General features: G+C 37.5%; 1 protein-coding gene across 1 annotated transcript; it reads right to left on the reverse strand.

Annotated features, from left to right (window-relative positions):
- Positions 1-7,015: 7,015 nt before the first annotated feature.
- Positions 7,016-8,906, reverse strand: LOC144446940 (uncharacterized). The gene is made up of 2 exons (XM_078136785.1): positions 8,141-8,906; positions 7,016-7,419 (listed from the first exon to the last, which is right to left on the reverse strand). Exons 1-2 carry the CDS (start codon positions 8,616-8,618, stop codon positions 7,187-7,189), a joined length of 711 nt encoding a protein of 236 aa, XP_077992911.1. The 5' UTR covers positions 8,619-8,906; the 3' UTR covers positions 7,016-7,186.
- Between the last annotated feature and the right edge of the window lie 6,093 nt (positions 8,907-14,999).

Below are 14,999 nucleotides of genomic sequence, written 5' to 3' on the forward strand. Positions count from 1 at the left end.
CCACAAACCATCTAAACTTTGTTATCCCTACACAGTACATATTACAAAATGGCTGAGTTGTGTGGCCATACTCATAAGAGATCACTGACCGTCACGCCACAAACCATCTACACTATTTTATCCTACACAGTACATATTGTAAAATGGCTGAGTTGTGTGGCCACACTCATCAGAGATCATTGACCGTCACACCACAAACCATCTAAACTTTGTTATCCCTACACAGTACATATTAAAAAATGGCTGAGTTGTGTGGCCACACTCATCAGAGATCACTGACCGTCACACCACAAACCATCTAAACTTTGTTATCCCTACACAGTACAATATATTACAAAATGGCTGAGTTGTGCGGCCATACTCATCAGAGATCACTGACCGTCACACCACACACCATCTTTAACTATTTTATCCTACACAGTACATATTACAAAATTGCTGAGTTGTGTGGCCATACTCATCAGAGATCACTGACCGTCACGCCACAAACCATCTAAACTTTGTTATCCCTACACAGTACATATTACAAAATGGCTGAGTTGTGTGGCCACACTCATCAGAGATCATTGACCGTCACACCACAAACCATGTAAACTTTGTTATCCCTACACAGTACATATTACAAAATGGCTGAGTTATGTGGCCACAATCAGAGATCATTGACCGTCACACCACAAACCATCTAAACTTTGTTATCCCTACACACTACATATTACAAAATGGCTGAGTTGTGTGGCCACACTCATCATAGATCATTGACCGTCACACCACAAACCATGTAAACTTTGTTATCCCTACACAGTACATATTACAAAATGGCTGAGTTATGTGGCCACAATCAGAGATCATTGACCGTCACACCACAAACCATCTAAACTTTGTTATCCTTACACAGTACATATTACAAAATGGCTGAGTTTTGTGGCCATACTCATCAGAGATCACTGACCGTCACACCACACACCATCTAAACTATTTTATCCTACACAGGACATATTACAAAATGGCTGAGTTGTGTGGCCACACTCATCAGAGATCATTGACCGTCACACCACAAACCATCTAAACTTTGTTATCCCTACACAGTACATATTATAAAATGGCTGAGTTGTGTGGCCACACTCATCAGAGATCACTGACCGTCACACCACAAACCATCTAAACTTTGTTATCCCTACACAGTACAATATATTACAAAATGGCTGAGTTGTGTGGCCACACTCATCAGAGATCATTGACCTTCACACCACAAAACCATCTAAACTATTTTATCCCTACACAGTACATATTACAAAATGGCTGAGTTGTGTGGCCATAATCATCAGAGATCACTGACCGTCACACCACAAACCATGTAAACTTTGTTATCCCTACACAGTACATATTACAAAATGGCTGAGTTATGTGGCCACACTCATCAGAGATCATTGACCGTCACACCACAAACCATCTAAACTTTGTTATCCCTACACAGTACAATATATTACAAAATGGCTGAGTTTTGTGGCCATACTCATCAGAGATCACTGACCGTCACACAACAAAACCATCTAAACTATTTTATCCCTACACAGTACATATTACAAAATGGTTGAGTTATGTGGCCACAATCAGATATCATTGACCGTCACACCACAAACCATCTAAACTTTGTTATCCCTACACACTACATATTACAAAATGGCTGAGTTGTGTGGCCACACTCATCATAGATCATTGACCGTCACACCACAAACCATGTAAACTTTGTTATCCCTACACAGTACATATTACAAAATGGCTGAGTTATGTGGCCACAATCAGAGATCATTGACCGTCACACCACAAACCATCTAAACTTTGTTATCCTTACACAGTACATATTACAAAATGGCTGAGTTTTGTGGCCATACTCATCAGAGATCACTGACCGTCACACCATACACCATCTAAACTATTTTATCCTACACAGGACATATTACAAAATGGCTGAGTTGTGTGGCCACACTCATCAGAGATCATTGACCGTCACACCACAAACCATCTAAACTTTGTTATCCCTACACAGTACATATTATAAAATGGCTGAGTTGTGTGGCCACACTCATCAGAGATCACTGACCGTCACACCACAAACCATCTAAACTTTGTTATCCCTACACAGTACAATATATTACAAAATGGCTGAGTTTTGTGGCCATACTCATCAGAGATCACTGACCGTCACACAACAAAACCATCTAAACTATTTTATCCCTACACAGTACATATTACAAAATGGCTGAGTTGTGTGGCCACACTCATCAGAGATCATTGACCGTCACACCACAAAACCATCTAAACTATTTTATCCCTACACAGTACATATTACAAAATGGCTGAGTTGTGTGGCCATAATCATCAGAGATCACTGACCGTCACACCACAAACCATGTAAACTTTGTTATCCCTACACAGTACATATTACAAAATGGCTGAGTTATGTGGCCACACTCATCAGAGATCATTGACCGTCACACCACAAACCATCTAAACTTTGTTATCCCTACACAGTACAATATATTACAAAATGGCTGAGTTGTGTGGTCACACTCATCAGAGATCATTGACCGTCACACCACAAACCATGTAAACTTTGTTATCCCTACACAGTACATATTACAAAATGGCTGAGTTGTGTGGCCATAATCATCAGAGATCTTTGACCGTCACACCACAAACCATGTAAACTTTGTTATCCCTACACAGTACATATTACAAAATGGCTAAGTTACGTGGCCACAATCAGAGATCATTGACCGTCACACCACAAACCATCTAAACTTTGTTATCCTTACACAGTACATATTACAAAATGGCTGAGTTTTGTGGCCACACTCATCAGAGATCACTGACCGTCACACCACAAACCATGTAAACTTTGTTATCCCTACACAGTACATATTACAAAATGGCTGAGTTGTGTGGCCACACTCATCAGAGATCATTGACCGTCACACCACAAACCATGTAAACTTTGTTATCCCTACACAGTACATATTACAAAATGGCTTAATAGTTGTGTGGCAACTCTCTAGGTCCCTACAGAGTACATATTTGCATACTTTATTTGTCAATTTTTATTTTTTTGCCAATTAATCGCTGTTATTATCTTTGCAATATACATGTACATCATCATCGCTTAGTGGGCATATAGTCTTGTTGCTCGTTGTATTTGAATCCATCATTTACATTACTATTTATTTGCTTATCTTAAAACCATCCTGGTTTTATTGTTGCACCATCATTTGCATTTGGCAGGTGCTATGTGCATGGTCTTGTTGCTAGGCACATTTTCGATTCATACTTTGAGTCTTTAATTAGTTACCTACATGTTGTCTTTGTAACACACATCATTTATTTCACTGTTGCTAAGGACATGATCATTATAGCTAGAGTCAGTTTGTTCTGAACAATATAACACCCAAAGATATCCCACCAAATGTCATCCCTATTCACCATGTAGCTTTTCAGATTTTCAGATCTAATTTGCATATCACCAATGGGATTATTAATTTATATCATAAACAAATCTTAATCTATACACAAAGAACGTTCAGTTTAGAAGTTAGTCACACACATTTTGCTTTGAATAATTTTCAAACTCGAAAAAAAACTCAAAAGTAGTATCTTCACCAAATAAATAAATACAAAGTTGACTGGTCCTGCAATGTTTGACTTTAAGTTGTTTACAAACAGAGAGAGACACTTTACAATACCCACAGCACTACAGAACCAATGTTCAAATATGCTAAGTATCAAGTATTCATTTGATGACATGTAATTCATTCAGGTCAGTCCTACCTTATTTAATCCTATTCATTATGTGCACGATACCTCCATAATATCACATCCATAATATCGTTCCCATGTCCATAGCATAATTCCTGGCAGATGACAAACATATACATTACCTGCAATGTAATTGTTAATATCTGTTGTCAAACACCATCCATTGACACTGACCAAGCATACTGCATTTCTAATAATTGGGCAATTTCAATCATTTAACATTCACGTTTTTTAGAATTGGGCAACATAAATAATTATTCATGTTTGGTTCCAGTTACCCGACCCCATCTTGATTTTCATGAAATCGCAAAAAAATACCACCTAATTTCAAATTTTACTTATGGTACTACTTTGGGAATAAGCTGCATTCATTGTTACCCTTCCTCTTGAAATATGCTACATTCATAACGTTATATGGAAATTCAAAATAAAAAGTTTGATATTGTATATGGATGTATGTATGTATGTATGTATGTATGTATGTATGTATGTATGTATGTATGTATGTATGTATGCATATGTATACATGTGTGCGAGTGTGTATGTGCATGTGGTGTTTCAATGGAACACTCAACCTCAATTTGTATAATTCAGTACAGCACAGAGCTATACACACAAGTTTGGAATTTGTAGGGAGGGAACCAACCATACAATGTCAAAGGGGATGAAAACTACCACTGTACCAGAGTGATTGCCTTGGTATTTGGCAAGAACGTTACTCAAGGATGTGTAGATTGGAAATACTCAAAAAGAAAGTGATTACAACATAGTTATGTGATTTAGCTCAAAAATAGTGACTACAGTTGTATCTTCAACGCCAAAAAAGAAACTAACTGGCATTCCAAAAACAAAATTTGTCTCGGTGTCCTTTATATAATCATCAACATACTGTAATCTATAATTAAGGCATCACAGGAATTCTTGTGACTGGTTCCTGGATAGGAATCAATCGATATGAAAATGTCCCCTAACTCACTGCATCTCTTTCATGTTAAAGCTTTTAAAGTGAAACTTACCTAGTTAATTGATTTACAGCAAAACGTATGATGTTCTTCAAGGGAACCAGATTTTGTCCATTAATATTTCAGAAGAATGTCTTTCCGACCGAGCCTTTGAGCAACGCGCACCCGTCTGAGTTGAGTGCTTTTGCCGCGTTTTCTCCACGCATGCGTCTGTCATGGGCATCAAATTAACGTGATTGATGGATTCCAATGTCGAAAGGTTAAACACGCATTCGAATTTGAGAGGGAAGATAAGTGAAAGACCAATGCATAATCTTAAACATGTATATAGATTGAGAGTTTTGAGGTGAAATTGAGCGCCATATCAGGATAATATATAGAGCGATATGGTAATACACAATTCGCTGTATATTGTTGTTGTTGTTGTTGTTGTTGTTGTTGTTGTTATAATTTTAAATATTAGATTATTTTATTATTATTTTCATCATGCAATTAAAAGATTAGTTTTACAAACTAAGGAAAATCACGTAAACCATAAATCGTTTAACCTATCACTTTGTATGGACACAGGCTAATAAATGGTGATAAGCTATTCGAGTATATCAATCATCCCATACTGATAAAACCACTATCAGCATAAATTACAATTGTTACATTGCATAGAAAAGTGCATATCAAGCATGCAAATAACCCTAATAAAAATAGTCGTGACCATCACGTAAATCAAGGAGAAATCAACCGCTCCAAGACTGCCAACTTTTTTAGGTTGGAAAGGCGGGAATCACACGTATATGATCACAGCTTAAGCGTTTGTAATTTAAGTAGCTTTTGTAAACGTATATATGAACTAGCCAAGTGACAAAAATGTGTTCGACCAACTTTGTCCAAACAGTGGGATTCCAATTTAGTAATGACAGACACGGAACATCTTTGAACTGTTATCGCGCATACTCACACGAGGAATAGATATACCGCGCTCAAACTGTCTCTTTTCGTGCAAAACTGTCCGCGATAGGTACTTCAGTGTTACGATATTCGAAGCGCATTGTACAAGCAATTATTCGGGGCGGTGGGGTTATTATCAAAGTGCTTGCTCCTTGTCAAGCTTTCCCACAATTTATTTGTGTTGAAGCCATACAGGAAGGCAACGTCTGAACAAATAGGACCAACTCATCTAGAATATCACTGTGTAGAATATATGTCAGTCAGTGAAAATATACTACATACTTGGATGATACTGACTTGAAAACCTCTGACAGGTTTCATTGCACAAATATTTATAACTGTTAATACTGATTATAAATATTAAATACATATTGAAAACAAAGAATATTGTAATGTTGCGACGAGAACTAGTGTCGGATGGGTTGTATCCCATTTTCTTTCTATATCAGCACTCCAGCGCTCGCACCATCAAATGTACGTACTACAATCGACTTGGTCCATAGTTTGAAATTTTATGCCATTAAATGGCCTCCTACATGTCCTTATTTTTATCAAAGTGCTTAGTACTGTGGGAATGGGACACCCCTCCCAATAGCTATAATGGGTATACTGTTTCTGTCCAGAATTAGAGACCTCCCCAAGTTTAGAGGTCATTGCCTATTGCCAGATGAAGATGGCTGTTATTGGAACACGCTGATATTTTGTTGCACTGTTGACTGATAAAATTAAGTTTTGCTCGATGAACATGTAAATAGTCAGACACACTCAAGCCACTGTATTAAACGGGGAGAAGAATAATCCCGGACTTGAAGTAAAGAGGAAGGGTAGTCCACCCTGATCTCCTAGATATTAATTTAAATGCATTTCAAACTGTTTGTAGAGAGCAATAGATGTAATACGCATGTGTGATAGTAGTCTGGATGCAGAATTTAGTTCCAAGTATACATTTTTAACTATACATATCGTAACGATATTGTATAGGAATTAGACTAGTGAATTTGCTTATGAAAAACTCATTTCACTGGTCACGTCAACGCCCTACTTAAGTGACTGAAACTTGAACTGAAATACCCTGAAAAATTGATGAAAAACTCCCGAAAAGCAGTACTTACACTTATATAGTTGTAACTTGTAATTTTACTGTAACATAGAGTATGGTCTCAACAGCAGTTAAAATTCGTGTAGATCATGATATATGTATGATTTTTTAGCTTCTGAAACAAGTAGAATATGTACAAGTAGAGCGGTATTAAAATAGAATAGAAGTAGCATATGTAAATATGTACAAGTAGAACGGTTAGCCTGCATTCCAACATATAATGATTGACTTTGATATGACAAATACTCATTGCAGAGGAAATTAAACGATCCAAATTATGCGTTGTCTGTGACAAATAATGTAGCATAATGAACGGTAAAAATACCCCATATAGCTGTTTACTGGTTTTACACAGAAAATAAAAACATACTTAATATTCATTATCCTTCGATCCCACAAGGAAGGAATAGAGAGTGTCCCCATATATACTATCTGCAGACAACAGGGTTTCCCCATAAACTTGTACCCCAAGATCAGGTTTTGTGCGTATGTGTGTGTGTGTGTGTGTGTGAACTAGTTCATTTTCTCCATATTCCAATCTGGGACTGAATTCCGGTTTCTTCAGGATCTTCTTGCAAATATCGAGGTGTCGCCGAATAACATCTACATGAATGAGAAGGGTGTAATTATTGATCAAACCTGCCATTTATTTACTTAAGCATATACATTTTACCAATACTGAGTTTATATATATACCTACCTACCTACCTACCTACCTACCTACATACCTACATACATACATACATACATACATACATACATACATACATACATACATACATACATCTTCAATATCCTGTTAGACCAAAAGAGGTTTTATGTTTCGATATTTCTAATTATCTTTCTTTTGATTAATTGGTCTATTTTTTATCTATCAGTTGATGTTGTCACATGTTTTTTTTTAATTTCCATGCCTGACCTTTTTTTCTAATGTGAAAATGACAATTGATCCAAAAGTGAGAAAGTCCGTTTGTCCGTTCTTTATTGAGTAACCTTTCTGGAAAGGGGTACTTGGAAATTTACGAAAGTAATTCGGACTACAAATGACACAAATTAATTAGAGGCGGGGTGGTATTTTTAAGGGAGAGCAACCATTTTTCTTGGAATTGTTGAGGGATGGTCAATATTTGTGTGGAATATTTTTGGTCACAGATATTCCAATGACAGGGGGATTGGTTGTGTCAGTATTGTACAAGGTCTTAGGAGCGGGTCAATCTTATCCAGGTTCGAACTTCTAAAAATCACCCCCCCCCCCTTCCCATGTGATTTTTACCAGTCCCTCACGTAAGAAGTGATACGTTCGATTATATATCTTTAGAGTTACCTTCTCTGCTACTGCCTGCAATATTCACGAACGCTAGATTGGCACCTGCTTCTCCGCTATTTGTTATTTCGTCACCATAGCTACAGAGAAGAGAGATTTCTGGAAACTTCGCTGCCTCTTCAAAATCCAGAAGGTCTCCTGCTTTTCCAGTGGCAAATGTTATGACGTAACCATTAAAACCATGCTGACCATTCCAAACACATGGTTCTGGTTTAAGATCACTGTTTGTTAGGTTCAGCAAAGCTACCATCGGGTCACCGTTTCGAGTACAAAGGCGATAAATAGGGATGACTTGCGCAAACATTCGTGGATTCACTTCCATAATTTTGATATCTCCATTCGGTCTAACAAAGGCTTCGACGTCGATAAATTGATTGTTGAATCCCTTATCTATAGCTTTGCCAACTATGGCGTCGTATACAGCCCATAATTGAACCTCTAGATTCTCACTAGCCTCAAATGGCAGCTTAACACCCATAAATGCCGACGGGTTACTTTTCCAGTACACGTTTTCCGTTATTTGCCAATGGAGGATCTCCCCGTGAAAGATACATCCATCTACAGTGACAGTCTTGGCGCCATCGACGAACTCTTCCAGAATTAAGCTGTTGTTGGCAAATTTGGGGTACACTTCTTTATTTGAATATTTGTCGATAAATCTTGCAAGGGATTGGCTGAGACTCTGATCATTATACCACGTGATGTGGTCCTTCAGATTGTTGATTGAGGAAATTTGGCTGACCCCAAATGACCCGGTACCAGTGCATGGTTTGATGAACCCTGGAATTCAAACTTCTAGCAATGCACTTTTCAATGTTTCATCATCGACGTTGCCAGCATCTAAAACGGTGTGTTTTAGCGTCGTTTTCTCCAAATCCAAATACATACGAGTGTAGTATTTATGGAATGTTAGTAACACAGACTCCATCGACGGTCCACTAATATGTGGGAATTTTTGCGCGAGGGCGGCATGTACTAGTGCACCAATATCAGTCACACTAAGAGTATGTTGTATGCTGTTATCCACAACAACCTTCTCACACATCTCGGTGTAGTCAAGCAAGTCAAAGTGTTCACTCTCACCAGCTGTCACTTTATAAAAACAAAACCTTGCCTTCACATCGGCAGGCATGTCGTCAATTCTTGTTGCGTGATATTCGTCTCGAACTGTCGGACATAACACCAACACATTCTGTTTAATTGGTTCCATGTTAAATCAACGGATCTTGTACCGATTGGAATACTGGAAGTTATTGAAAATGTAGCAATTCTGTAAACCGAAAGATAACATGATTTAACTAAAACTTCATAATCATAATTCATACTTCAATCATTTCTAATTCATGCCGGGTACAAACATGGGGTGTACCTGACACTCACTTATGGGTCCTTCAGTAATTACTAAGGGAGGGGGGTGTGAAGCATTGGTCTGTTATGTAAAATGTGGCCCTACCCCAATTCTGTTTTCTAAAACGTGGCCCTCTTCCAAACGCCTTTCTCTAAAACATGACCCGTACCCTTTGAGATATGCTTTTCTTTAAAGACTCCAGGGTTACAAATGCTGTCGGTTGTGTCACAGAATCAATGGCAAGGACTATATCTCTCCACTGCCACCTCAGTCAATAACAAAAAAAAAGAGTATTAGAGTTCAAGTTGTTGCCCACTACTACCACCACAGTGAATTTGTCAGTAAGCACTGCATCCTCGTGTTTGGATCTACTGGTAATTGGCATAGCTGAAGGCCAGAACTCCCAAAGACTAGGGCGCACGACACACCTTGTGATTGGGAACTAGGTCAACATCCCCACTCCTTGACATTATCACTAACATCTTGCCTCTCTGTTCATCCTTCACTCCTGCGAGACCCACTCCTCTCTCTACACCGCAAATAATGGTTGACTGCAGCGATTTGACTGATATGTCCTGATATTGCAGTACATTGATGGCAGTGGTGGGATCTGTGGAACATCATGTGAAACTGCGGACAGCGGTAGGGTGCCAAAATCACAAAATAATACAAAGTTAGATAATACAATGAGTCAACGCAAAATAAAATGCATGGTCCTCCACCGAGAGCTGATTTGAAAATGTGACACCCCAGTTCCATAGGCCCTCCCCTTGTAATTACTGAACACTCCCTGTAATTACTTAACACTTATAAGATATCAAATTACCAAATACAAACTAACCAAAAAAGGTTCATCAGCTTGGTAGATTATGGAGGTTATAACTTATCAGGCCCAATAAAAGAAATTTTGTGATTCCGATTACATTCAATTTTACAACAAATTGGGTAGTTAGATTTTATGAGTGTCTAGTTCAGGTACGTAGTTATGTTGTCCGTTGCGTTATGGTCTCTGTGTGATATTGGTTTCTGCCCATCAAATGTACAGCCATTACAGATTGGAAAAACAGTTTTATATTGTCTTTTTAAAGGTGATTCAAAATGCTCACATTCACTATTGCTATTTTGCTAGACATGTTTGTGAAATGTATTCTGGTTTTAAAACTTTAAAAAAGCGTCTGCAAATACCTTAAAATGACCTTTTTTAAAAGTCAGTTCCCTTCGGATTTACTTCGAGAGTTTTCGGGTATTTCCGGTCCCACTTAGACCACGCGATTTTGTGACGTCATTAGAGAGCCATCGTTAGCACGTCGCTATGACGAGTGTAGTCAACAGGTGAATAAAACTCAACAGCATTGTGAAAAAATACATTGCTGGTGGTTGTAATAGACATCAGTAAACCAAAACTACAGACTACATGTCTTATTAACCAACATTTACCGATTTTTACTTGCACTTTCTGACTAATTGGCAGTGTCTGTGGGTATAAATACTAAAATATTATGTCCCCATATTATGGCAAAATGAATCAAAATATATCGCTGGATTTCCTGTGCGTATATTTTATTTCGGTCAACCCACCATTAACAAACCGAGATCAGGCAGTGTCTCTACGCATGTTTCTGACATGCAAACTGAATATCGAGACGATGCGAACAACTTTTGTGATTTCTTTTTCTCGAACACGTAAAAAAATATTTTTTTAAAAAGTTCCACAATGAAAAACTAGGCCCGTGGGGGTGGAATAACCAGAACCAAACAATTATATTTTTTATGCCTTATTGATTTAGTCGAAATGATTTTTTTTTCTTGTTACATCATTTTTTCCCCTGACTTTTTTTAATACTTTAAACTACAATTTTAATCACAGACACTAGAATCAACCTTTATGGAATTTTTTTATATCATACAGAATACATTTTTATACACACCAATTCTTTTACGACGGGGAATATAACGATGATTTTTGGCAGGGAGGTACAGGACATTTTGACAATATTAATATTTATCATTCTACAATAAGACCGATTAGGTGCAAGGTATAGTGTTTATAGATAAAGTTCCTATCTTTGACGAGTGGAAGTGTAGATGGTTGACCACCATATCAATGATGTCCCGTGTACATGTCGCGTTGGACCGCATAACCTCGTACGCGTAATTATATTTTTTTAAAACGTTTTTGGGATTATTGTAGCTTGCGATCGTTAAGATGTTACTCCTACGTACTTGGTTTATGTTTCACCTATAAAGTCATTTCGGGAAGTACATATTATAACATCAACTTCGAAAGTATGGTTCGGTACCCTTCGCCATGTTTGGACGTCAAAAATCAACCGGGAACTCCCACTTTATTTCCATGTACATGTATGTACAAGGCACAGCCAAGCCAAGCCGCTAGCACGTTGCGAGATCATACACGAAGCTGAACACATGCAACGTGTCACAATTTGACAAGTCCATGACTGTCAGATAGTTCCTAAGGCCCATAAAAAATTACAATGATACTGACCTAACTCGTCACCGTGTCCCATTCGAGCCAATACATTCAACAGTTCAGGCGAGATGATTCGTGGAACACCTTTTAGCACGACCATATTTGCTGCAAAATGACGTCATAACCTTCGGGTGATACCAATACATATACATCGTGTATTTTGAAGGGGTTACATGTGATTGGTTATTCGCACATTGATTCTGATACGTACGTAAGGCTGGTTAAACGTATTATGGAACTTGACCCAATAAAATAACGTATTGCATAAATAGATAAAAGAATATTCCGCTTTTCTTCTCAAGTTTTGCTCTCTCGGCCGGTTCGGTCCCTTGCCCCCTGTCCAGAGGGTGGATACTTAGTGGTTTGTTCTACCGAGGGATACCCAACGCCACACTTTCCGTGTGAACTTTCGATGTGACTCATGTAATACGCGACAACTTTAAGTAGATGGCACGGATATAGGTGGCTGTTTCGGACTAGCGGTCCAAAAGTCATAACTTACACTAAGTTATGTATTATTTCTGAAGTTTGTTGCAATAATAAATGAAGCTAATGTTAGTCTATTCTGTATAGTGTATATATAGGTCTTATACAAAATCACAGATAACTAACAGTATACATTCTGTGACAAAATGTATCTAAAGTTTATCTATTTTGTTGTCCTGGAACTCCACCGCTTACTGCTAAAACATCGTTTAACGGTCAGCTGTCAGTTATAAAACCACAAACGTGACCCATTGTCGTTGCAGTTACAATTAATAATGCGTTCACCACAATACAAGAAAATTGAATGCCTCTAGTAATATCAAGGATTATTTGTGAAGGTTAATTTCCCAGGTCAAAATTTACTTTCTACATATATCTTCTTATATCATGCACAGCCAAGTTTTTGTCTTTGAACAGAAAATATGGATTATGTACCCTGCTGTTCGTTCTACGTCACAATGACCCATGTCTACAGCAGCGGTTCTATGAATGGGCGAAATATGAATCTATATTTTTCCCGATTTTTTTTTCAAAACTCTTGCTTGACGAGGTATGGAACTTATATTATTCCCAATATTTGTCTTTATTTAATCGGACAACTTACTTGTGCACTAAGGGGTATTCTTCTAACGACTCGTAGGACAAGACCCTTTAGGCCACGAGTAAGTTCCTATGCTGAACGAAGAAAAAATATTAGAGAACGTGGAAAATCTAGGGGTGCATGTACAAGTGACATTTAGGCCTTGCGAATTTGGTTAATCTTGTTTGACACAATAAAATAAACTTGAATTAAAAACTTGAATTAAAAATATTCACTGGACATTTGTTGATTTTCTATAAGTTTGTTTTGTCACAGCCAAATGCAAAATTATGCACATCAATGTCAGAAGACACGTCAGTAACTACAGATAATCACAATAATTTCAAAGCTTAATAGTAATCTATCACAGAAATGGCATTTCCAACAATTCAGATTTTCTGTCTTTTCATGAACCTTTACACCTATGTGAAAATCTTCTCGTACATAACGAAGCAAAATGTAAATTACATGAAAGGACAATTCGTTCTATACCTGCACACGTACGCAAACATAAAAGGAACTAGTTGAATACACAGGGATGCTTGTAATGTATCGTAGTACGCATATTAACTGTATGTAGTGGTCGACTTCTTCAAAAGCCTGAAGTGAGTATAGAGATATGTACGGCTTTCCTTTCATCAAAAAGTGCAATGATTTTCCAAGTATCCCCTCAAAACTCAGTGTTTTAGTATCCATTAAACAAAATTCGTACGTGCTGGTTATTTACCAAAAATGTAGGTCATCACTGCTATCTAGTCTAAACTTTCATAAACTGTTCTCGGAACACAGTCTTGTGTTTACATATATTTGTGGTAGCTTTCGAAGATAGAGTCGCATGTAATAAATTACAAAAGTGTCACTTCTTAATTGCGTTTCAGTATTGGGGGTTAGTCGGGCTGGATAAATGATAAATTTTAGATATAAGTTTTTAAAAAAAGGACCAAAATTACTCATCAGAACGTACCTGTTATTAGAGTTGTTGAAATCACCATGCCTTAGGCTTTGTAAATCTTCTGACGGGTCGATAAATATAAAACTGTCGGTGTGAGAGATTTTGTTATCGTCGCTAAGTAGAAATGCTGCACTTTCATCTATATGACTTCGATGTGTCTAGAAATGCCACGAAAGGTGCAGATGTACTGTAGATAATATAGTATGGACGCTAGTGAATGCGCAGACCTTCTGAAGTCTTGCAAGTCACAAGAAAGAATGAAGTTTTCTGCGAAAATTGGTCCTTTTTATCTCATCAAATGACAAGGAACACATGGGTAATCAAACCGTGACTGTCGGGTCACGTCATGGACAAGTTTTGGGAGTTTTGGGAATTCGAAACCAACTACGACACCACGATTGTACTTTCGATTTGAAGATTTGAAACAATACGTTGTGATTAAATATATTGAAATTCAAGAAGGTTAATTGCTGCGTTAACGTCAACAAGGCATTGTGATCAATAAAAGTTGTCTTCTCAGTGTACTGATCAAATTATTTTAGAAAAAACATATTACGAAATTGTGTCAGCTACTTCGGTATTCGACACGTGAACTAAAAATTGGGCAATGTTCTCATTTTCTTGCAAGGAAAAGGGAACTCAGTGTTGCGCTGGATGACAGGAAACGAGCATACGATTCGAACTAGACCCCGCGAAGCTTCCAATCTAGAAGAAATAATTTTTATGTGTCATGCTCCTTGATTTTGATCAAGATCGCTATCTTCCACGATTCCTGGATGTGAAAGTACTTCTGAATACCGTTAATTTGACAAAAAGGTCTGTTATCGTGATTAATATACACGAATTGCGTATACTGGTCATAATTTTGCATTTGGCTGTGACAAAACAAACTTATAGAAAATCAACAAATGTCCAGTGAATATTTTTAATTCAAGTTTTTAATTCAAGTTTATTTTATTGTGTCAAACAAGATTAACCAAATTCGCAAGGCCTAAATGTCAC

Source organism: Glandiceps talaboti, chromosome 15 (genome assembly GCF_964340395.1).
Source record: "Glandiceps talaboti chromosome 15, keGlaTala1.1, whole genome shotgun sequence".
Taxonomy (NCBI): Eukaryota; Metazoa; Hemichordata; class Enteropneusta; family Spengelidae; genus Glandiceps; species Glandiceps talaboti.